The sequence below is a fragment of the Panthera uncia genome, chromosome E1, assembly GCF_023721935.1.
Source record: "Panthera uncia isolate 11264 chromosome E1, Puncia_PCG_1.0, whole genome shotgun sequence".
In the NCBI taxonomy this organism is placed as follows: domain Eukaryota; kingdom Metazoa; phylum Chordata; class Mammalia; order Carnivora; family Felidae; genus Panthera; species Panthera uncia.
Window position 1 is genome coordinate 47,720,583 of NC_064814.1, and position 25,436 is coordinate 47,746,018.

Genomic DNA, 25,436 nt, shown 5'->3' on the forward strand with positions numbered 1-25,436 from the left:
TCCCCCCCCCCCCCCCCCCCCCCCCCGTCTGACCTGAATTTCTAAGTACCTGCTGCCAGCCCCTGATAGCTTTGGAGCTCAGCTTTACCCACTCTGGCCCTTTTCCGCACCTCACCCCTCTCATGCAAGTGGTAACACACTTGATATTTTTTTCCCAGCGGGAGGAGGTCAACAGTAGTTATTATTCCTTTCTCTCCCCCTTCCCTGCAAAACTGTTCCTCCATAGCTACCCCTGCCTGCCTCAGGACCCACTTTCCTCCTCCGTTTGCCCCCTTTTTTCCTTGGCCTGACGCCCCACCTCCTAGGCTGTTCCCCAAAGCCCCTCCAAACGTCTGGCCCCTTGAAAGGCCTCACAAGAGCTCTGAGGGCCTAAGTGTGCCACCTTACTGCCCCCATGCGTGAGGACAGAACGTAAGCCGTGTCTTTTCCTTATGTGCCCTTGGCTCTTTAAAAATGTTAAATCTTAAACAGCCTCTCCTCTGAGCAAGTGGGTCTCCCACCCAAAAGTCAATGGGGATATATTTTATTTTTGCTAACAGCAGGGCATCCTTAACCTCTTTTTTCTTACTGTTTTGCGGGAATCAACAGTTTCCTCTTTTTTCAATTGGGAAAACGTCACGTTAATCGTATCTTTGGTCTGTAAACTTAAGTTGCTATCATGAGCCATGATATTTATTATAACTGGAAAACTATTATGACTGAGCCATTCGTTCTCCATAATTAGATCTATGATAGGGTGATCCCTCTTCCCTTCTGCTTAAAATGTGAGAATTTACTATGAAGTAAAGGCTTTTTTTTTTTTTTTTTCTGCAACAAAACATAAAATTCTGGAAGTGAGATCCTTGGTTGTGGGTCATGTTTGGAATGATCTTGAATTTGCACCCATTGTTTCATTTGATGGTTTCCGAGGTGGTAGGGGACGACTTGGCAGGGTAGCTAAGTGTCAAAGAGAAGTTGTCTGTGGTTCTTACAGCAGCCACCCCCTTCTGTCATGGGTGTGTTGTTTCTGAAGTCTTGTCAGATGCCCATTTCCTCGCGAACCAGTGTACGTGGTGATTGAGTTGGCGCGTGACTGGTCTCAGGGTAGCCCAGAGCGGAAACCTGGCTGATGGCTGGAAGCCACTCCAGTAGGATGTCTTGATGGTGGGAGCGGTGGTCATGCCCAGGAATGCTGCCCTACTTCTGGGCCGGTGACTTGTTTGTCCATCATTGAGACAGTCAGTGGCATGTGACTTATTCCATCATCTGGTTTTACAGCCAGGACTAGTTTCTTAGACTGAGCCTTCTTAGAATACTTCTGCCTTTCATACCTCAGCCTCCTTCCTGCTTGCTCGCTTGCTTGCTTTCTTTTTTTCATAACAGCTTTATTGAGATATAATTCACATATCATACAGTCCACCCAACTTAAGGCGTACAATTTCAGTAGTTTCTAGTAGAGTCACGCACTTGGGTGAGCATCTCTGCAGTCCAACTTTAGAACACTTCCATCACCCCCAAAAGAAACACCACCCCTTAGCCATCACCCCTTCTCAACTCTAGGCAGCCACTAATTTTATTTTCCCTAAGATCTGCTCATTCTGGCCACTTTGTATTAAACGGAGTCGTATACTATGTGACCTTTTGTGCCTAGCTTCTTTCACCAAGTATAATGTTTTCAGCGTTCACCCATGTCATGGCATGTCAGTGCTTTATTATTTTGGGGGGGGTGCATAATAATCCACTGTACGGACGTACAACATTTTGTTTATCCTTGGAGCAGTAGATGGATATTTGGGTTGTTTCCACTTTTTGGCTCTCGTGAGTAGTGATGCCGTGAACATTCCTGTACGAGTTTTTATGTAGGCGCGTGCTCATTTCTCCTGGGTAGAAACCTAGGAGTGGAATGCGGGGTCCTATGGTAACTCTATGTTTAACATTTTAAGGAACTGCCAGACCGACGTCCAAAGTGCCTACGTCATTTTGCACTCCCCCCACCGGGCGATGAGGGTTCCAGTTTCTCCACAGCCTTGTCAACACTTGCTATTTATTTGTCATCTTTTTGATTGTAGTCATGCTAGTGGGTGTGAGGTGGTTATCTCATTGTGGTTTTGATTGGAATCTCCTTACTGGCTAACGATGTTGCACATCTTTTCCTGTGCTTTTTAGGAGCCCTTTCTTTCCTCGAAATTCCAGTTTAAAGAGCTCCCCCAGACCTTCGTGAGATTCTGACTAGGTTTTTGTTGTTGCTGTTGTTACTTTGACGACTCTGTTCCTCCTCTGCCATCCCAAGAGCCAAGAGTAACGTGAAGGCCAGGGTCACCGTGACAGCATATTAAAAAGAGCAGCTGTTGGACACAGCTGTGCTGTCAGACTTCCTTGCCTAACGTTTGCCTTGTCATCCTTCCCATGGAGATGCTGGTCCGTCGTTTGGTGAAAGTTCTCTGCGTCGTAGTGTATATGAGTTCACCCCCCCATCACCAAGATCAATTTGGGCAGAATGGGAGAGACCCGTGGTTGAACGGAGGCCAAACTGCAATTCTGATTCTCAGGCACGTGATAATCCACGCAAAATGTTAGCCAATTTACAGTTCAGTTTTTAATCTCATTAGCAGGTATCCTGGCCACCTGATACCCTTTCCAGCAGCTGTGAAGCCCCAAACTATATTGAATTCAGTGAGAATTGCTTACGTGAAATTTAAGGCCTCAGGTTAGAGCTGTGTGTCTTTTAATGAAAGTTCTTTGCTGAACCGTGTGAGTGCAGATCAGCCACTTTGGATGACGTCCAGCGCCGAGGCCCGGAGATGAGGATATTTTAAATGCTTGGGCGGTTTTCACATGGAATACCTTTGTCACCAGCACCGAACTGTGGGAGCGTTTTAGCTTTATCGAAGCCCATTTGCTTTGGTGCTGACCTCATCTGGCTGACTGCATTCATTACAGTTTTTAAAGATGGCCTTGGTATTTGATTTCTGGTGTAACTGGAAGTCGTTAAGTCCCCAGACCTGATAAACACCACCAGACTCTCCAAGTTGCTTAAAATGAGACCTCGCTTAACACGAAAATCTCCGCGTGCTGCGGCACCGGGGTGCTTTGTCTTGCTTTAATTCCGGGGGTTTGCTTTGTCCGTGAGCCCAACCAGCATGAAATCTGAAAATCTGCCTGTTGGGGATCAGTCCATCCGGATTTGGGTGAAATGGCTCATTTAGGGTGCACTCAGCTGTAGGTAGCCATACCCTTTTCGGAATAGTTAAAAGCAGGGGTGAACCTGTCATCTCAGGTTACAAGAAGCCTGGAGGTGGCTTGGTTCCACACTGGCTCATGCCGGGGCCCGTTTCCTTCCACGTTTCCGTGCTGCCCCTTGGCATTTCCCGGCCCGTTTCCCCTCAGGGTCTTTATGTGGCTGCCCTGGGCACCGCGTGCAGGTGCTGCCACCGTCACGGGAAGAAAGAGAGCCTCTTTGGAAGCCCCAGTCTTTCCCAGCAGCACCCAGGAGACTTACACACATACCTGATTGGTCACAATCGGGTCACTCACCCCTAAACTGATGACTCACAAGGGGACAGGGGCACGGGTTTGCCTTGCACCCGTCAGGCTGATCGGGTCTTGTGGGGGCAGGGTAGGTGTCAGAACAGGATCTGGGCCCTGCCAGCATGGAAAAGTAGGAATTTGGTTGTAGGGTAGGTACCGGGCCATGTCGCAGCAACCCGTAATTGGTATATACTACACCTCAAAATCTATGTTGCCTGTTACCCCTGTTTATTTTAGGCTCCTAACTCTTCATCAGGAGACACAAGCATTCATATATGAAATGGGCAGCGTGGCCCCTCACAGTATTTTCCATTCTGGGGTCAGCGTCTTGGTTCACAACTGCAATTTTTGCCAGAGAAGTCTTCCTAAGTTGCCTTGCCGGGATATGCTGCCCATTTCGTAAAGAAATAATGCGGGATTGTGCTGAGTATAAATATGGGCGAGGAGTACATTTTTTAGACCAGTCGGAGACCTGTGTTGAGCGGGCCGACTGTTCCAGAAAGGCCCTTTGGTCTCAAGATACTCAGCTGAAGGAGGTTGAGAGGGTCCTGAGATCAGGTAGCTTCTGAACAGGCACGGGGGCAGGGTGGGGCGGAGGGGACTCACAAAGGTCTCAAAGGCAGGTGAGCCCTGGCCGTGCTAGGCGCCCACCAACCTCCGGGCCTCCCTCAGCCCACCTGGCCTCTGACGGCCGGGCACATGGTTTTCCGCAGCAGCCCCAGCTGGTCTCCCAGTGGTTCCTCCGTTTGTAATGAGGCTGTGTGTCCTTTCTTTCCAGCATGTGGACACGGGGAACTCTTACCTTTGTGGGTACCTGAAGATTAAAGGCCTTACTGAGGTAAGCACTCACTCAGACGAACTAGAACTGGAAGGTGGACCGCGCGCTCCTTGTGCTCAGAGTGTGAAGGGCCAGCAGTCAACTCTGAGGCCTGATTAAAGTGCCCTGTTAAGTGTCGTTCTCATACAGTGAGCTCAAAGCATGTGGTTTTCATGTGCCCTGTTGGAAAGTATACAGAGTCACAAATCTGTAGAAGTTTATAAATACATTGTGTTGTTACCAACACTGTTGATTTCATTTTTAATCCTTTCGTGGAAAAAAAAATGTGGTACGAACATGGCTACCACCCTCCTCACCTGCCGTCGGAAGTTTTAAGGTTTCTAAGGCAAGCATTAATCCTTCCAGAGCCAAGGTCTTTGGAATTCCTTAAACCTTTTAGTTCACTGGAACAATGAAAAAGTCATCATCCAGTTTCTAACAGGAGTAGCTGCTATGGAAATGTAGACTGTTTTCCTTTCCTTGAACCAACTTTTTACATCTCAGAACTCCTGGGAATATAGAAAACAAGAAAGAGCATCCTTTGTTTTCCTGCTGGTGAGTAAACAGGAAGAAGAAGGAGGGGGCTGGACTGGCCGCCTGACTCCAGCCCGACCTGGCTGCAGAGCCCTGTGGCCTGATCACTCCTCACTGTCTCCGTGGCCCAGCAGTGTTGAGAAATGCTCCACAGAGCCATAGAAAGGTCAGAGTGACCTTGTTGCTTTGCCCTTTACTGGTGCCATGGCCTTAATAAGAATGAAAAATACCCGCTCTGTCTCCTCAAGGGGCTTATCCTAGTGGGAAAGAAAGAATGTAAGAGTAAGAGGTCTAGACTATAGTATATTACAAATAGGGGGGGTGCTAACTAAGGCACAGACCATCCTCTGTCTTGAAACCATTGTTTCCATCTCTTTGATTCCATCCGGTTCTGCTTCTCTATTGGAAGTTTGAGACTTTTCTATGAAGTCTGGTGTTGACATGAAAAGATAACTACTCCTCCCTTCTAGAACGTTACCCAAGCTAGTAGGGGTAGAAAATGAAGGCAAAATGAAGGATTCCAGCCTTTGAGTTTGCGGTAGTAGGAAACAAAGTGAATAGAGTATACCCAACTCGTACAACAGGCAGCCAGATGCATTCACTGAGCACAGAACACGAACAGTTAACTTCATAAGGAAACCAGCAACATCTGTCACCTGGAATGTTAGCACTGATTCTAGAACCAGCCACTCTGGTCATAGGAAGCTGCACGGCAATGGCAAGTAGCATTAAAAATCCCCAAACCAGGGGCGCCTGGGTGGCGCAGTCGGTTAAGCGTCCGACTTCAGCCAGGTCACGATCTCGCGGTCCGTGAGTTCGAGCCCCGCATCAGGCTCTGGGCTGATGGCTCGGAGCCTGGAGCCTGTTTCCGATTCTTTGTCTCCCTCTCTCTCTGCCCCTCCCCTGTTCATGCTCTGTCTCTCTCTGTCCCAAAAATAAATAAAAAACGATGAAAAAAAAAAAATTTAAAAAAAAAAAATCCCCAAACCGTGTACAGAACCTCTGTGACGTTTCCATCAGGAGCAGGTAACCCTAACAAGGTGGGGGAAGCTCTGAGTCATGAGCAGCAGGCTCCCTGAGGAGCTGCTAGCTCGGCCCTTCGCTGGGGCCAGTTCGGGAAGGGGACTTAGGCTCATGACAGGGATGAGGAGACCATCCTCCTGGCCAGTTCTTCCCGCCTGCGCACGAGCGGCCTCACAAGCACATGGCCCCCCAGACTGGTCTGCGCCGGGTTGCGCAGTGGACTCAGGTGTGGCGCTCAAGTGGCCTTGAATTAGAGAAAGGCGGCTGTGTTTCCGAGCCTCCTAGGACGTCAGGGTTCTTTGGATTCCATCTCTTTTAACCTTTTTAGTTGCTTTACTGACATACAGTTCACATACCACACAGGTCACCCATGTAAGATGCAGGGGGTGCCTGGCTGGCCCAGTCAGAAGAACATGTGACTCCTGGTCTCAGGGACGTGAGTTCAAGTCCCACGTTGGGCATGGAGCCTACTTAAAAAAAATAAAATAAAATGTACAGTTCATTGGCTTCTGGTATAGTCATGGTGTGGTACAACTATGGACTCACCTTTGAAATTCTAAATCCAGTACGTGGTCACTGGACACGATCACTGAAATGCCAGAAAGGGTGAGGATTCTCTGAATGACTTTATACCCGTATTCTAAAATACAGCTATTCGTGTTTGTTTGCTTTAACATTTATAGTTGTTAGGATATCGAATATGTAATTGATTTTAATAAAAGCATTTAAATGGTTGAGTTTTAGCCATAGTCTTCCTCTTGTACACCACATGGAAAATTAACTATTAAGTTGGAGATCATTGGTCTCTTGGCTGCCTCACATTCACGAACGAGCACAGTTCTTACAAAGTTCGTGTGCCTTGTGGAAATGGAATCCCAGAATTGTGAAGAATGGGCGTCAGGTAGCATTTCCTTTGCAATTCTGAGCCCGCCACCAGCAGAAAGAAGGGACATTTCTAGGGAGGCCCAGAAGCTGGCACAGGGCCTAGGAGCCCAGCCTTGGGAGAGTCACGGCCAGGCCCTCCACTCACTCACTAGACAGGTTTGAAAGCTTCTGCTGAGCTTGTGCTAGACTTGCTCTGAGCCAGGCCAGGGAGATAGGTCACGCTAATCAAACTCAGCAGGACTGATGTATAAACAAGAATGCTCATTTACTCATTTCTAAAATGAGGTACATGCAGGTTCCAGAAGTCCTCTCTGACTTAGTAGCCAGTGGGTGTTAATCCCCCCAGAAGGCAGGCCTACACGGAAAGCCAGACCCATTACTGGAGAGTTTTTGGTGGGCCTGTTAACCGTGCGGGGAGTGGTTTGGACGACTTAAATGCCACGACTGCTAGGCCCACTGTAGTAAGCCCACGCCTGTTCTGGGGGTGAGAGTGGGGGGTGCTAGCCATGTCTCTTCTCTCTGACTCGTTTTTTTGACGACCTTCCCGCAGACAGAGTTTTTCCTTTGAGTTTATACGTTACCACCACTTTGGCTGTAGTCAAGTGCTTAAATTTCCTGGTCCTGCCCTGAGAGATAGTTCGTGGTTTGGTAACTTCTGTACATATTGACTCGCACTCATTAGGCAGTATTTATTTTATTTTAATTCTCAGAGTTCGGGGGTACCTTGCAGTCACCCTTATCTACTGCCTGAGATATTTTTGGAGAGACGTCAGTGCAGAATCAGCTCACTAGGAAGACTTTCTATTTGAACCATAAGTATTTTCTTTGTATTGTAAGAGGGCCCGTTTATCATTTCCTTCTTTTCTCTCTTGTGGAAGCTAAAAAAAGTTAAAACCTCAGAAAATCAATATGTATAGCTTTTCATTTAAAATCTCAAGCCTGGATGGCGTAGGTGGTTAGGCGTCCGACTCCGGCTGAGGTCATAATCTCACGATTTGTGGGTTCCAGCCCTGCGTCGGGCTCTGTGCTGACAGCTCAGAGCCTGGAGCCTGCTTCGGATTCTGTGTCTCCCTCTTTCCGCCGCTACCCCGCTCATGCTCTGTCTCTCTTTGTCTCTCCAAAAAGAAGAAACATTAAAATAAAATAATTTAAAATCTCAAGTCAGGTACTGATACAGAAGTTTCTCCCTTAGCAGTTCTTCCTAAAACAGATGAGGATAATTTATCTATACCTTTAAAATCAGGTTTCCATTTAGGAAATCTCCTCTTTAATTTCTTCACTCCGTATATATAAATACCTGAACGAGGAACCCGGCCACCGTGTCGGGGGTAAAGGGTTGAGGTTTGGTGGGGGGTGGGGGCGTTAATGTATTTCAGAGTTCACTGTGAAGACAGCCGCCAGCCTCGGTGGTGGGTAGTGAAGCAGGCCCCTCCAGTCTGCTCCTGTGCGGGCGGGCGGCCATACTGTTTCCTGGGAGCTGCTATCTCTTAGCGACGTCCCCAGCTACGTCATGGCAGGCCAAGCCAAGAGAAGTAGCAAAGCCATTGGAACAGATTTATTTTATTTTATTTTATTTTATTTTATTTTATTTTATTTTATTTTATTTTTTATATTAAAAAATTTTTAATATTTATTTTTTTTTTTAATTTTTTTTTTAACGTTTATTTATTTTTGAGACAGAGAGAGACACAGCATGAACGCGGGAGGGGCAGAGAGAGAGGGAGACACAGAATCGGAAGCAAGCTCCAGGCTCCGAGCCATCAGCCCAGAGCCCGATGCGGGGCTCGAACTCGCGGACCGCGAGATCGTGACCTGAGCTGAAGTTGGACGCTTAACTGACTGAGCCACCCAGGCACCCCTTAATATTTATTTTTGAGAGAGGGAGAGGATGAGCTGGGAATGGGCAGAGAGAGAGAGACAGAGAGAGAGAGAGAGGGAGGAAGACAGAGGATCCAAAGTGGGCTCCACGCCTACCACAGTGAGCTTGGTGCGGGGCTCAAACTCATGAACCGCGAGATCATGACCTGAGCCGAAGTCAGACATTTAACTGGCTGAGCCACCCAGGCGCCCCAGAACAGATTGATTTTAAACACACGTAGATGTTTGATGCAGAATAAGGGGGGCATACATAGTGTCTGAAGAAGAAAGTGGGACCTCTAGTCCCAAGGACATTAAGACTGTAACCCATGGTTTGCCAGGCCACTGACCACCATTACCGTGCTTCCAAGAAGCACCAGAGGCTGGCAGGCTGGGCTGAAGGGTTGGCTAGTTGGTCAGTCAGTTGATTGGGTTTTACAAATGCAGAGAAATGGTGGACTTACTAAATTGTTAACTTTTTCTTCCATTAGTATTTTTCAGAATCTTTGGTGCCTTCTTCTTAGCAGATGAACAAATAGCAAATAAAATTGACAAGAGCATTCTAAGCACCCAATTAGGATGGCAGCTTATTTTTTCCCGTTTTTGTGGGTTTTTTTTCCCGTTGTTGTGATTTTCCATTGCAGACGTGATTTATGTATATTTTCCCTAGTATAAATTGCCTTAGTTCATATGATAAAATTAAATGTTACTCTAACATATCAAGGTATTCTTTTAAAAAAGAACACAAAACAACCACAATGACAACCAAAAAAAAAAAAAAACCACAAAAAACCCACTCCCCGGACGGGCACAGGAGACAAATGACTGAGCTAGTTTGAGAACCAGTGGGCATGGCGTCAGGGAGACTGAGCTGTAAATGCTGTGATTGTGGAGCCTCCTGGGGTGTTTTTCTTGGAAAGTAAAGTCAACTTAGTTACCATCTGCTTTGTATCCTAGAATACTCAGAATTTACTTGTTCAGGTTCTTTTCGAGTGATTAGTACATAACAAACGAAGTCAGGGAAGGGTTCTCTGCTGCTGGCAAAGTTCATAACGTCCAAGAGACTTTGTGGGCACCTCCAATTCAAGCTGACTCCACAGCCATCGGCAAAGGGTTGTTGCTTAGCCAGTGAGACCATTTTTTCAAAGTCCTAGGAAGAAGTTAAAGAGCAAGGTTGCTTTTTCCTTTGGGAAAGGTTAAAACTGCTGTTCAACATCTTGTTTTGGTATTTGGGTTTTTACCATAGGAGTATCCAACTCTCACGACCTTCTTCGAAGGAGAAATAATCAGCAAAAAACACCCTTTCTTAACGCGGAAGTGGGACGCAGACGAAGACGTTGATCGGAAACACTGGGTGAGTAGGTGTTGGGTCCACTCTGGGCCGCCCACGCGCTGCCGGGAAGCCAAGAGACTTAGCTCTCGGGGTCTTATCACTGTGCCCCGTCCTGCTCACCTGTCCACTGGGCTTCTCACCCCAGCTCCTGACGGACACACCCAGAATCAGCTGATACCATCAGGATGTCACCGGAAATGCCAGTGCCCCTGCTTTTCGGTGTCAAAAGTGGAGTGTGTTCTAGATCACCAGTAGGGAGCACTTGGAGACAACTCATCGTCACTGCCCTCAAGTCTTTTCATTGGCTTTCACACAAGTTGTTGTGTCTTCAAAAATCCATTTCTCTACCTGTCAAAATAGCCTTCCGGTTTAGCTGACCAGGGCGATGATGAATTTTGGTTTAACACTAGGGAAGTCCAATGTGCTCACCCTCTACACCCACCAGAAATTCTTGTGTCACTAGTGAAGATTCTAGAACTCTTCGTGCTTCCCACTGCCACTCACACCCGGCTCTTCAAGTGTCTCCTGATTCTGGCACGATACTCCTTGGAGAAAACTCCCGACCGCAGACCCTCGTCTGGGTTAACATCACTATAGATTAGCTGCTTTGCTTGTTAATGTTTCCTACTTGAGATAGGAAAGGAACATCTCTCAAATGTTGAGTTTCAGTTAAATTTAAGCTTTTAAAACCATTTTTTGGTGAGCTACATGTTTTGACTATTGTAGCAAATAGAACTGAAAGTCAGTCATTTGCGTGATACTAGAGAATACTGTAGAATACTGCGTAATACTGCATAATACTCTAGAGGGTACTAGAGAATACTGTAATACTAGAGAATGAACGAGAGCCAAGTCTCTGGGGATTCTCAGTCGGGGGGTCACTCGGTGGCTCAGTCAGTGAAGTGTCCGACTCTGGGTTTTGGCTCTGGTCATGACCTCATGGTTCATGAGTTGGAGCCCCGCATCGGGCTGTGCGCTGGCAGCTCGGAGCCCGCTTGGGATTCTCTCTCCCTCTCCCTCTCCCTCTCTCCCTGCCCCTCCCCTACTCGCTCGCTCTCTCTTTTTCTCTTAAAATAAATAAACTTGAAAAAAAAAATACTCAGTTGGGGAGCCCGAGAGGCACACGGTTGTGCGGGCATCAGAAAGTGGTGGAGGCTCCTTGGTGCCGTCTGACCCCACCCTGCCCAAGGCCGGCCCTTCCTGCACGGCTCGACCCCTTACGAGGTGGCTCCTTCCTCTCCCAGACAGTCCCCTTGAGAACGATCTTCCCGATCTTTCTTGTACCAAATGACAGCCTGTCTCCCATCCTGCTTTGTTTTCCAGCTCAAATTGGTTCTGCAAAAAAGCAAGGTCTTTTGAGACTCTATGAAAAGTCAGTTTTAAGTTAGGTTGGCTACGAATTAAATACATAGAAAGCAACTCTTAATTTTCCAGACTTCCATTAGAATACTGGGAAATATCTGTTCCTACCTCTGTTAGGCTAACTTGAAATATTTTGAGTGAAAGAGCGTCTAAGAAGGCCTCCCTGGGTCCTTCCCAGCATGCTCGATGGGGGAGAACCAGGAGCTGGGCCTAAGGGCTCTTCTTCACCCAGCAGTCTGGTGACCTGTGCAGGACTCAGAGTCTCCCGTAGCTCTCCCAGCCCATGCAGGAGTCCCTGATGCCCATGTGGGGCTCCTGGAGCTCTGTACTGCACCTCTGTCTGTCAGGGATTTGCAGCACCTGATGCAGGCCTGCCTCAGAGGTATTGCAGGGTCCATTCCGGAACACTGCAACAAAGCAAACATTGCCATAAAGCAAGTCAAATGAATTTTGTTGGTTTCCCAGTGCATGTAAAACTTACCTTTATGCTACACTGTACTCTGTTAAGTATGAGATAGCATTGTGTCTAAAGCAATGTACATACCTTAATTTTAAAGTACTTTATTACTGGGGCGCCTGGGTGACTCAGTCGGTTGAGCGTCCGACTTCGGCTCAGGTCATGATCTCACAGTTCGTGAGTTCGAGCCCCGCGTCAGGCTCTGTGCTGACAGCTCGGAGCCTGGAGCCTGCTTCAGATTCTGTGTCTCCCTCTCTTTCTCTGCCTCTCCCCTGCTCATGCTCTGTCTCTCTTTGTTACAAAAATAAATAAAAACATTAAAAAAAATTTTTTTTAATTAAAAAATAAATAAATAAAGTATTTTATTACTAAAAAATGCTAACCATCCTCTGAGCTTTCAGAAAGTCCCAATCTTGCTGGTAGAGGGTCTTTTTTTTTTTTTTTTTCGTTTATTTATTTTGAGAGAGAGTGTGGGGGAGGGAAGGGACAGAGAGAGACGCAAGAAGCATCCCAAGCAGGCTCCACGCTGCTAGAGCCAAACCTGATGTAGGGCTCAATCTTACGAATGGTGAGGTCGTGACCTGAACTGAAATCAAGAGTCAGATGCCTAACCAACTGAGCCACCCAGGCGCCCCGCTGGTGGAGGGTCTCACCTGATGTTGATGGCTGCTGACTCATGAGGGTGATGGTTGCCAGAGGTCGGATGGCTGTAGCAATTTCTTAAAATAAGAGAACAGTGAAGTGTGCCTCATCGATTGGCCGACTCTTCCTTTCACAAACAATCTCTCTGCGGTGCGGGATGCTGTTTGATAGCATCTGACCCTCAGTAGAACTTCTTTCAAAACTGGAGTCAGTCCTCGCAAACCCTGCTGCGGCTTTATCAACTGAAGTCACGTGATATTCTAAATCCTTTGTTGTCATTTCAACAATCTTCATGGCATCTTCACCAGGAGTAGATCTTATCTCAGGAAACCACTTCCTTTGCTCACCCATCAGAAGCAACTCCTCATTCGTTCACGTTTCATCCCGCGGTTGCAGCCATCGGTCACGCGTTCAGGCTCCACTTCTGACCCTGGCTGTCTTGTCATCTCTGCCCCGTCTGCCTCCACTGGAGTCTTGAATCCCTCAAAGTCATCTATAGAGTTGGAATCAGCTTCTTCCAAACTCCCATTGATATTTGATTGTTTGACCTCTTCCCGTGAATCACAAATGTTCGTTCTTTTTTTTTTTTTAAATCACAAATGTTCTTGATGGCACCTAGAATGGTGAACCCTTTCCAGAAGGTCTTCAGTCTACTTTGCCCACATCCATCAGAGAGATCACTATCTATGGCAGCTATAGTCTTAGGAACTATACTTCTTAAATAAGAACACTTGAAAGTTAAAACTGCCCCTTGACCCATGGACTGCAGAACGGGTGTTGTGTTGGCAGGCATGAAAACAACATTAATCTCACGGTACGTCTCCCCCAGAGCGCTTGGGTGACCAGGCGCATTGTCAGTAAGCAGGAATCTTTTTTTCTGAGCAGTAGGTCTTAACGGTGGGCTTTAAATATTCAGTAAACCATGTTGTAAACAGATGTGCTCTCATCCAGGCTTTTTTCTATTAATAGAGCACAGGCAGAGTAGATTTTGCATAAAATTTTAAGGGCCTGAGGATTTTCAGAATGGTAAGTGAACATTGGCTTCAACTTCAGGTCACCCACTGAATTAGCCCCTAGCAAGAGAGTCAGCCTGTCCTATGAAGCTTCGAAGCCAGGCATTGACTTCTCCTCTCTGGCCATGAAAACCCTAGATGGCGTCTTCACCCAATAGAAGGCTGTTTCATTGAGTGTGGCCATCATCATGAGTTATCTTAGCTCGATCTTCTGGATAACCTGCCGCAGCGTCTGCATCAACACTTGACATTTCACCTCTCACGTTTATGTTATGGAGATGACTTCTTTCCTTAAACCTCCCAAACCAACCCCCGCTAGCTTCAGACTCTCCTTCTGCACTTCCTCACCTCTCTCAACCTTTACAGAATTGAGAAGAATCAGCCTTGCTCTGGATTAGGCTTTGACTTCAGGGAACATTGGGACCGGTTTGACCTTCTATCCAGACCATTAACCCTTTCTGCACATTAGTAATAAGGCAGTTTTGAGGGGGCGCCTGGGTGGCTCTGTTGGTTAAGCTCCTGACTCCTGACTTCAGCTCAGGTCATGATCTCATGGTTCATGAGATCGAGCCCTGCAACTGGCTCTGCATGGAGCCTGCTTGGGATTCTCTCGCCCTCTCTCTGCCCTTCCCCTGTTTGTGCACTCTCTCTCTCTCTCTCCTCTCAAAATAAATAAATAAACATTTAAAAATAAACAGACAAGTAATAAGGCTGTTTCGCTTTCTTATCATCCATATGTTCACTGGAGTGAACTTTTCCTTTCCTTCAAGAACTTTTCCTTTGCATTTACAACACGGCTGTTTGGTGCAAGGGGCCAAGCTTTCAGCCTCTCTTGGATTTCGACATGCCTTCCTCAACTAAGCTTAATTGTTTCTAGCTTTTGATTTCAAGTGAGACACGTGCAACTCTTCCTTTCCCTGGAACACTTCGAGGCCATCGCAGGCTTTTTAATCGGCCTCATTTCAGTATTGTTACGTCTCAGGGAAGAGGAAGGCCTGAGGAGAGAGAGACAGATGGGGGAACAGCCAGTGAGTGGAGCAGTCAGAACACACACAACATTTATCAGTTAAGTTTGCTGCCTTATATGGGCCCCCAAACAATTGAAATAGTAATATCAAAGATCTCTGTGGGGCGCCTGGGTGGCTCAGTCGGTTAAGCGTCCAACTTCGGCCCAGGTCGTGATCTTGCGGTCCGTGAGTTCGAGCCCAGCGTCAGGCTCTGTGCTGACAGTTCAGAGCCTGGAGCCTGTTTCAGATTCTGTGTCTCCCTCTTTCTCTGACCCTCCCCCGTTCATGCTCTCTCTCTCTGTCTCAAAAATAAATAAACGTTAAAAAAAAAAAAAGATCACTGATCACAGATCGCCATAACAAATAAAATAGTAATGAAAAAGCTTCAAATATTGCAAGAATCACCAAAATGTGACACAGAGACACAAATGCTGTTGGGAAAATGGCACCAATAGCCTTGCTCGATCAGGGTTGCCAGGAACCCTGGCAGTTTGTAAAAAAAAAAAAAATGCAACATCTGCAAACAGCAATAAAGTGAAGTGCAATAAAACCAAGACTGCCAGGGCACCCGGCTGGCTCAGTCAGTTAAGCGTCCGACTTTAGCTCAGGTCATGATCTTGTGGTTCATGAGTACAAGCCCCGCATCGGGCTCTGTGCTGACAGCTCAGAGCCTGGAGCCTGCTTCAGACTCTATGTCTCCCTCCCTCTCTCCCCCTCTCCTCTCATGCTCTAGCTCTCTCTTTTTCTAAATAAACATAAAAAAAAAAATAAAAATAAAACTGGACTCCCTGTAAACTAGATTCAGAGGCACTGTATTATTTCATGCTCAGGTTTTTCTGAATGATAATAAAGTTGGTATCATGGTGGTACCATAAAGTCCAGATTCCATAAACTCAATCTACTGAGGATAGAAATACATGTGTGACAAATTCTATGGGTTAATAATTCTGTATCTTAGATTTTATTTAAGGTGTAATTCTTATAAAATTATCGCATGCTTGTTTTTAAGCATTTGAATAAGTAGAAAAACAAAAGGAAAAAAAATCATCTATAATAATAATACCGAAGCTAAAACAAGTATTGACCTCTTTTTTTTTTTAAATAAAAATAGGATAGGGGCGCCTGGGTGGCGCAGTCGGTTAAGCGTCCGACTTCAGCCAGGTCACGATCTCGCGGTCCGTGAGTTCGAGCCCCGCGTCAGGCTCTGGGCTGATGGCTCAGAGCCTGGAGCCTGTTTCCGATTCTGTGTCTCCCTCTCTCTCTGCCCCTCCCCCGTTCATGCTCTGTCTCTCTCTGTCCCAAAAATAAATAAAAAACGTTGAAAAAAAAATTTTTTTTAAATAAAAATAGGATCATGAGACACAATTTTGTAATCTATTTCTGGTGTCCCTTTTTTTTTTTTAATATTTAATTTATTTTTTAAATTTACATCCAAGTTAGCATATAGTGCAACAATGATTTCAGGAGTAGATGCCTTAGTGCCCCTTCCCCATTGAGCCCATCCCCCCTCGCACAACCGCTCCAGTAACCCGCTGCTTGTTCTCCATATTTAAGAGTCTCTTCTGTTTTGTCCCCCTCCCTGTTTTCATATTATTTTTGCTTCCCTTTCCTTACGTTCGTCTGTTTTGTATCTTATAGCCCTCATATGAGTGAAGTCATATATTTGTTTTTCTCTAATTTCACTTAGCGTAATACTCTAGTTCCATCTAGTTGCAAATGGCAAGATTTCATTCTTTCTGATTGCCCAGTAATACTCCATTGTATATACATACCACATCTTCTTTATCCATTCATCCATAAACGGACATTTGGGCTCTTTCCATACTTTGGCTATCGTTGATAGCGCTGCTGTAAACATTGGGGTGCATGTGTCCCTTCGAAACAGCACACCTGTATCCCTTGGATAAATGCCTAGTAGTGCAGTTGCTGGGTCATAGAGTAGTTCTGTCTTTAAATTTTTGAGGAACCTCCGTACTGTTTTCCAGCGTGGCTACACCAGTTTGCATTCCCACCAGCAGCGCAAAAGAGATCCTCTTTCTCTGCATCCTCGCCAACATCTGTTGTTGCCTGAGTTGTTAATGTTAGCCATTCTTATAGGTGTGAGGTGGTATCTCATTGTGGTTTTCATTTGTATTTTCCTGATGATGAGTGATTTTGAGCATTTTTTCGTGTGTCGGTTGGCCATCTGGATGTCTTTGGAGAAGTGTCTGTTCATGTCTTTTGCCCATTTCTTTGCTGGGTTATTTGTTTTTTGGGTGTTGAGTTAACCCTTTATCTGGTAATGTCATTTGCGAATATCTTCTCCCATTCGTCGGTTGCCTTTTAGTTTTGCTGATTGTTTCCTTCGCTGTGCTTTTTATTTTGATGAGGTCCCAATAGTTCATTTTTGCTTTTGTTTCCCTTGCCTCCGGAGATGTGTTGAGTAAGAAGTTGCTGCGGCCAAGATCAGAGAGGTTTTTGCCTGCTTTCTCCTTGAGGATTTTGATGGCTTCCTGTCTTACGTTTAGGTCTTTCATCCATTTTGAGTTTATTTTTGTGTATGGTGGTCCAGGTTCATTCTCCTGCATGTCGCTTTCCAGTTTTCCCAGCAACACTTGCTGAAGAGACTGTCTTTGTTCCATTGGATATTCTTTCCTGCTTTGTCAAAGATGAGTTGGCCATACGTTTGTGGGTCCATTTCTGGGTTCTCTATTCTGTTCCTTTGATCTGCGTGTCTGTGTTTGTGCCAGTCCCATACTGCCTTGATGATAACCGCTTTGTATACATCTTGAAGTCCATCTGGTCTCGTTTTTTAAAAGAAATTAATCGTATATTACCCACTTCCTGTTTCTTCTTCACTAGCTGGCCCCAAGCCACTCTACTCTGTCAGAGGACCCCACTGTAGTAAGCCCTCTCTCCCCCTTCGGTGAGACATGCTGGCTCTCAGTTGTTCTGCATGATTCTGTTGCTACTGTTGACTCCCTTACAGAGATGTCACTGGTCATTCCTGGCTTTGTGCAAAGGTGTCCTGAGAACGGGCCCCCCAGAATAGCATCCATTCCCAACCCGGGGCCTTTCCTCAGACAACATGAACTAGGCAGGCGTAGCCCCATGATGACTCAGCTGGAGTCCAGCTCTGAGGTCCTTGGTGGGGACCTTGGGCTCCCCTTCCAGGCCTCGGCCTTTGCTGCTCTGGTCAGGCCACCTCCAGCAACTGGCACGCGTTTGCAAAGGCAGTCGCCGCCGGACACAGAAGGGTCGTTCTGACACCAGCCTCTCCCTCCGTAGATCAGTTCTCATGCTGTGTCTTTTGCTTTCAGGGCAAGTTTCTGGCTTTTTATCAGTATGCAAAATCATTTAATTCAGATGACTTTGATTACGAAGAGCTGAAGAATGGAGATTATGTCTTCATGAGGTGGAAGGTAAGGCCCCACCCCAGGCGGTCTTCTGGCTGTGCCAGTGCCTGCGTTGGACCCACCGCCCCATCTGCCTTGTCCTCATGCAGTGCCTTTAACGCTCACGGAAAGCGGGCACAGCTCCAGGCCACTCTGGCAGACTGCTGCCCTCCCAGATGGTTTCTCTTTGGTTAAACTGTTTGGTGGTCAGCTGACGAATTCGTGGCTAGGGGGTGGTCCCCCTCGGTACCTTTGACCGTCCACGTGGAGTCCTCCCAAGCGTCCTGTGGATTCAGGGGAGAACCAAAGTCAGTCACCCATCACCTCCGGTTCTCAGCCACAGGCTACGACACCCCCTTAAGGGACCGCTCCCTCACCACGTCCTTGCTGAAGGCTCGGTGCTGTCTCAGCTTGTCTGGTTCCCTCCAGCTCAGGAAATGAGGGACCAGGAATGGAATTTGGGTTTTCCACTCACCAGCCCTCAGAGAACTGCATCTGGCTGGACTCGATAGATTGGCTTTGGGGCTGACAAGGCTTTTGTGTTCCCTGTTTTGATAGCATGGTATTTACTGTGTTCCAGCTCCAGGATAGCACAATCATGAAGCCAGTTTGTGAAATCACTGTGTGAACGGACACCCGCTTCCAACCCCTGGTCCCCAATCTGCGGGGAAAAGCCGTTTTATCTTGAAATCTTGCCAGCTTTCCGAAAAGCCAATCATTTAGAGTAGTGATTCCCAATCTTTTTTTTTTTTTTTTTTTTTTTTTTAGTATTTATTTTTGAGAGAGAGAGAGAGAGAGCACGCGAGCGAGCGGGGAAGGGGCAGAGAGAGAGTGAGACGCAGAATCCGAAGCAGGCTCCAGGCTCTGAGCTGTCAACACAGAGCCCGACATAGGGCTCGAACTCATGGACCATGAGATCATGACCTCAGCCAAAGTCGGTCGCTTAACCGACTGAGCCACCCAGGCGCCCCAGTGATTCCCAATCTTTTGCTTGTATAGCTAATTTTCTTGGGGGGGGGGGGGGGGGGGATCATCACTTTCTGAGTGGACGCTTGCCAGGCGTGGAGAGTCAGGGCGGGGTCCTGCCCTTGCAAGCTTGCCATCTAGTGGGAAGTGTGCCAGTGAAATAACATGTTGGAAGAAGTATCCTCCAAAGTTCTCATTTTAAAATTAATTTTAAAAACTACCATTCAGAGGTTTAGGAAAGGAAAAGATGGGAGTGTTTTGGAAAAAAAAAAAAAAAAAAAGAGTTGAGCACCTGGGTGGCTTGATTTTGGCTCAGGTCATGATCTCGAGGTTTGTGAGTTCATGCCCCACATCGGGCTGTGCACGGCCAGTGCAGAGCCTGATTGGGATTCTCTCTCTCCCTCGCTCTCTTCCCCTCCCCCACTCTCTCTTTCAAAATAAACTTAAAAAAAAAGAACTTCTCAGGGTGACTCACTGTGGGCCTTCAGGAGACCTCCTGGGGCCTTGGGGCCACCGACTTCATCTTACTGGGACAGTAGGTCCTTTCAGCTTGGCTCTAGCCAGAGATAACAAGCTTGCCTCTTCCCAAGGTGCTGTTCTGATGGCTGTCGCCGAGGCGTAGAGCTTTTTCAGGGGGTGTTATGGGGTGTGATTCACCTTCAGAGTGAAGTGACTTGCTGTTCTAGAGGTGATCAGGAACCTAGCACCAGTTCCTGGGGTGGAGCAGAGAATTTCTCTCCCTGGGTGGTTCTGTCTGTGGGCTCTGAAAGGTAGGTAGGTATCGATTCACTTACGAGATATGTAGACCATAGGACCTTCTCCTCACTGCTGATCTCAGTGAGCTCAAGACACAGGCTCCTGTGTTAGCATCGAGAATACTCGAGCAACACACGAATGCTATTGGCAGGTTGGGTTGAAACGCACATGTTGGCCATTGTCCAGCAAGTCTGGGCAAGGCCGTGTGACAGTGGAACCTTAGAAGCACCTGGAGGCTAACAAGGAACGCCAGCGGTGGCCGGGCCACACCGTCGGTTACTAACCTCCTCCGTCTGTGTGCAGGAACAGTTCCTGGTCCCAGACCACACGATCAAAGACATCAGCGGTGCTTCCTTTGCTGGGTTCTATTACATCTGCTTCCAGAAGTCGGCAGCCTCCATAGAGGGCTACTATTACCATAGGAGTTCAGAATGGTAAGGAACCCCAGAGGCGCAGGGGGCGGCTTGCTGCTGTCCCCCTGGCTCTCCCTTGGCTTGCCCAACCAAAAGAAGACCTCTCCCCTGTCTCTGCATAGCTTTCATGCTCTGTCTGCATGCAGAGGGCCTCTCCAAGCGACCTCAGTTGCTGGTGTAGGGGCTCCCGTCCCTCTACACGGAGCAGAGGAAACAAGATGAAAGTGAAGTGTAGATAAAGGAACGCATTGCTGACAGCTTTCAAGCAGTTCTGTGTTATCAGCAACGTTTCTCCCAATCTCGCTGCTCTTGTATTTCCTCCCAAATTTCATCAGTAACTAAAATGTAAAATCCAACTATGAATTTTGCTGGGGTGAATTTTGCTGCCAGCAGCCTTTTCGATTTTGTGGCCACATCCCTCAGATGCTGGCCCCACATGCACTTGATCTCGGTCTGGTGACCTGGGGTCCCCCCGTGGAGCTGGCGGTCCTGCCCTGTGTCTCACCTGAGGTGAAGGACTGAATGCCACCTCAAGCGCTAGCTTTTGTCACCTCTTGGGGGGAATCTCCTGCCTCCTCGCTGCTTCTCAAAGCACCCGGCCGTACCTGAAGAAGGAACCATATCATAAAATACCTGGTTTCCTCTCTGAATGTAGAGACCCCTCATGCCCTTCCAAATTTTTCACACTTCGGTGACTTGTAAGTGATGCCACCCCAGCTTGACTCAAATTCCTTGTTCAGTGGCAGCACAGTGATACCTGCAAATACGTGCCCGTGGCTCAGTGCAGTCTCAGCGCCTCTGAGAGCCACAACTCTTAGGGTTTCAGTAGTTGTTCAGTTTTCAAATGAGTTTTCAAAACATGTTATATCCTGTTTTAAATGACAGCTTTATTGAGATAATTCACACACTATTTGGTTTGCTCATTGAAGCTGTACAGGTCAGTGGTCTGTGCAGCCATGACTGCAGTCAATTTTAAAACATTCTCATCGCCACAGGGAGAAACCCTCGTACCCCTTGACCATCAGCCCGACTCCCCATCCCCTCCTGGCCCTAGGCAACCACTCACCTACTTTCTCGCTGCATAGATCTGCCCGTTCTGGATATTTTATATAAATGGGACCATACACTATGTGGCCTTTGTGTCTGGCCTTTGAAGCTTCAGCCTCGTTACAGCAGGTGTCAGCGCTCCCCATTTTTGTTGCTGAATAACTTTCCATGGTCTGGATCCACAGTAGCCCCTCCTTATCTGCAGTTTTGCTTTCCGGGGTTTCGGTTACCCGCGGTCAGCTGTAGCCCAGAAGCAGACGATCGTCCTCCTGACAGTGTCAGAAGGTCAGTGGTAGCCTAACAGCCCGTCACAGCGCCTCTGTCACTCCGTGTTTCGTCTCCTCCCGCCCCCATTTCGTCATCTCCCATCCTCACGGTACAATAAGGCATTTTGAGGGAGAGCCCACGTTCCCATAACTTTTATCGCAGTAGATTGTTACAGTTGTTCTATTTGCTGACTAGTCATTGTTGCTAACCCCTTACGGTGCCTAATTTATAAGTTGTGCTCTGTCACGGGTATGTATGTGCAGGAAAAACCATACCATACGTACGGGGCTCGGTACCATCCACGGTTTTCGGCATCCGCTGGGGGTACCTGAGCGTATCCCCCACAGATAAGGGGGGGGGACCACTGTACCACATTTTCCTTCTCTGTTCATCAGTTGCTGGGCACTTGGGTCGTCTTCACCTTTTGCCTGTTGTGAATAATGCTGTCGTGAGTGAGGGTGTGTAAGCATCCGAGTCCCGGCTTCCAGTTCCTTTGGGCAGATACTAAGAGTGGAATTGCCGGGTCATATGGGAATTCTGTAACTTTTTAAGGAACCACCTCCCTGTTTTCCAGAGCAGCCGCACCCTGGTACATTCCCACCAGGGCCCGAGGGCTCCAGTTTCTCCACATCATTCCCAACGCTTGTTATGATGTCTTTACAATTACAGCTCTCCTAGCGCGTACGGCATCTGCAGGCGTCGTGTGGTTTTGATTCACATATTCCGATGGCTAATGCATCATCTTTTCTTGATTTTTTTGTTTTGTTTTGTTTTTTGCTGTTGTTGAGAAATAAACTGCTTGTTCCTGTGCTCCTCCTCACTCCTCTGTGAAACAAGTAAGAGGAGAGCTGACGTCTACCCCATCAGCTCGGATCGTCCCTGGGGGTTATCATCCCCTTGTGTGGATTGTCCCGGCCGCCGTTTCCCTTTCATCTGCTTAGCTCCTCGGAGCAGCCTGCCGACGGGGCAGAAACATACACGTCAGGGCTCTGATGTTCTCAAAGTCTAATAGCCGTGTCTAGGGAGGCGAGAAAATGAAGCCAAAGGGTCAAATAAGATTTACGGTTAGCGAGGAAGTTCTCTCTTCCATGGCCTGTTTGCATTGCATGAGAAGCGGGGTGTGCCTGTGTTACCCGCGAAGTCCCGAGGGTGCTCCAGCCTGACACACGGGGGAGCTGAGGTGCTGGCCGTGGGAGGCCGGGCAGCGTGGCAGGTGAGGATGAGGCCCGGGGGGGGGGGGGGGGGGCCTCGGTCTGCATCTCTCCCACAGCGTACTCCGCCTCTCCTTTTACAAGACGTACCATGGTTGCTTCATGGTCAGAGCAAAAGGGAAAGGCCTAAAAACAGCTCCTCTTACCCCCATTCGGGAGGATTAACCAAAGAAACAAATAAAACCAGAGTTGGTTCAGCTGACGAGATCTGAGATGAATTTGCGTTCCGGTCCGAGAAAGTGGCCCGTCAGGCGCTCCGGTGGCAGGGAGGGAGTTTTGGACATCCTTTGTTTGGTTTTCAGGATGCTCAGACTGCCTCCCGTTTCTCTCTTTTCCCACATTGCAGGTATCAGTCACTCAATCTAACTCACGTTCCCGAACACAGCGCACCCATCTACGAGTTCCGGTGACAGCGGTTCAGAGCAGGAACCAAATAAAACTGAACTTGGCAAAAAAAGAACTCTGCCAAGAAAATCGTGTACCTGCCAGAACCAGGAGAACGTGTGTTCCTGTTTCTTCACGAGCAGACTCGCATCAGAAAGCATGAATGTTAACCCACAGAATCCAAGGAGCATGGCCAACCAACGGCAGGTGGAGGGAGTGTTCTCTGTGCTTCCTCCCTCTCTGTGGCAGTTTGGTCTTAATCTGTTGTAAGCTACCTTAAATGCACTTTTCCTTCCTGCACAGCTAACTTCTGTATCACTGAAAGGCCCATTCCTTCCTCCGTCCCCACCTCCAGCCGAGCAGAAGGTCAGCCCCCCAGTCACCCTCAGCCTTGGTGCTCAGTGGTCTCGGCCCAGGCCCCAGCCCTGCGCCCCCCCCCCCCCGTTCCCCCGGCCGGGCGCCCAAGGGAAGGGAGGCCCCCCACCCCCGCGCTCCCCCCCCCCCCCCCCCCCCCCCCCCCCCAGAGCTCTGCGCAGGGAATCGGTGACCAGCAGCACCCGCCAGTGAAACGTGAGGCGGAGGCCGATTGCTTAACGGGGTCCGCTGGCACTGCCCAGCCCTGCAGCGGTCACGCTAAGCTAGTCAGTGGCTGCCAGGTTCTCTGGGCCTGCCATCGGGGATCACTAAATTTCAGGCTTCCAGATCCCTGGCAGGAACGGATTCCAGTCCTGCTTACTCAGCACGTTTGCTCCAAACTTTTGAACTTGAGGGCAATACTAAACTTAAAAAAAAAAGAAAAAAGAAAAAAAAAAAAGAGTTTTTTTATTACAAAATTATTTTTATGGTCCCTTTAACAAGGACCCTATGGCAAATGCACAATTATTCAGAATTACATTTTTATCGTTTTCACATTGAAAACAGCAAATGTTGACTTAGTAATTTTTATACCTATATCTATATGTAAATGTATATTTAATCAACCAGCAGTTTAAAACTAGTCATCCTGGTACAAAAGTTTTGCAGCATTGCATAAATTCTAGTGCTAAACTTGAGAGCTGTTTTTTGGGGCCAGTTTAGCATTTGTACCTCCTCCTTTTGCTACTCAGAACAGCAGTGCTTCGTGGCGACCTTTTCCGTCAAGCAGAAGGGGCCGTCATTCTCCTAAAACAGCAACTCTAAAATGTTGGGGTGGGGGAGGGGCGGGAACGCGAACACGCTCGAAGAACTCAAGGCTCACGTGCCAAAGTGTGTGTGGGGGTGTGGGGTTGGGGTGGGGTGTGGTTTGGGGTGGGTGGGGGGGGGAGTTGTTTTTTTGTTTTTTGTTGTTGTTTTTTAATGTTTAAAAAGCTTAATAGGTTGGCATCAGTGGTAGACCGCAGAGACAGGCCGGGCTTTGGGGGGCATCGCGTTTGCTGGCGGTTTACAAGACTCATTCAGAACACAAGACAGAAAGCTACAGCCCACGGGAGCACAACCAGCTGCAAGCTGCAGATCCACGGGCGGTGTAAGGACACACAAGGCCCTTCGGTCTAGATGAGCGGTGTAGGGAAACGCTTTATTCTTAACAAGTGACTTTCCTTTTGACGACACACGTACTGTATGTTACTGAGACTGAATGTCGGGGAAACCCTAGAGGAGAAGTACTTGGGATTCTAGTCAGTGGGCATCGGGACACCTAGGATGCGTAGTCCTAAGGCTTTGTACGGAGGTGAGACCAACCCATCTGGTGAGGCCAGGGTTTTGGAGCCCCAAAACGTTGCCCCGGCGACTGCAGTGGAAAAATGATTCACGTCCGTTCCCAGAGATGAGTCAAATGTTTTCTTGATTCTGAAACTCCAGAAGGCATCAGGACGGCTGGCTCTGGTCACACCAGCTGATGGCAGAGTACCGAGGAGACCGCACTCGCATGGCCTCAGTTTAGCTGGCAGGCGTCGCTTGACAGTAAAAGGAGACTGTGGGGCCGTGCTGGCTTTCCCTGGCCACACGGGCCGGCCATGTCACCCCAGATCCCCTCTCGCGGCAGGCTCCTAAATCTTGCCTGAGTTTTGCAAGCTCCTTGAAGGATCTAGGCCCCACTCAGAACCCAACGAGGGGTGAGCTCATCGGGGCCCTGTATGTGTGGCTCAGAGGTCAGCCGGGCAGTCAGCGGGCAGGGAAGGCCATTTGGAAACACTGCTATTGTTCAGCTAGCCAAACGGGCCAGGTCCTGTTGGAGGATCTCTTCCTCCCTCCCTCTCTTAGCTAGGTAATGAAGTTGTACTGGGGAAAATTAGTGATACCTTTGCTAGATCTTTCGGGCACACCCGAGATGAAGGTTTGCTTGTGTAAAAATCTGCCCATTGAGGACAGGGAAGGGATTGCCTGCCCACCTCCTCTTGGTAATTCCCAAAGAATCCACGTCAACTCCTTCTCTTTCTCTCAGTTTCCCAAGGAATGTTGGGGATCACCCCCCTCTGTGGTTATTCTTTCCTGAACCTCCTCCGTGGTTTACGTGCCTCTGGTACTCTGTGCAATAGTTTTGGCTGACGCTTGTGTTCATCATCAAGAAATCAGTGCAGGATGCGGATTTTCTACCGTCTTC

The 25,436-nt window shown here is 48.0% G+C and overlaps 1 protein-coding gene across 1 annotated transcript in view; it reads left to right on the forward strand.

Moving 5' to 3' along the window:
- GID4 (GID complex subunit 4 homolog) overlaps window positions 1–23,157 on the forward strand; it is a 24,633-nt gene extending 1,476 nt beyond the window's left edge. The window contains exons 2-6 of the mRNA XM_049636866.1: window positions 4,286–4,345; window positions 9,870–9,977; window positions 17,737–17,838; window positions 19,837–19,967; window positions 22,818–23,157. Of these exons, the coding sequence (XP_049492823.1) occupies window positions 4,286–4,345; window positions 9,870–9,977; window positions 17,737–17,838; window positions 19,837–19,967; window positions 22,818–22,881 (465 nt within the window). The 3' untranslated portion in view covers window positions 22,882–23,157. The remainder of the gene's footprint in view (window positions 1–4,285; window positions 4,346–9,869; window positions 9,978–17,736; window positions 17,839–19,836; window positions 19,968–22,817) is intronic.
- The last annotated feature ends 2,279 nt before the right edge of the window (window positions 23,158–25,436 follow it).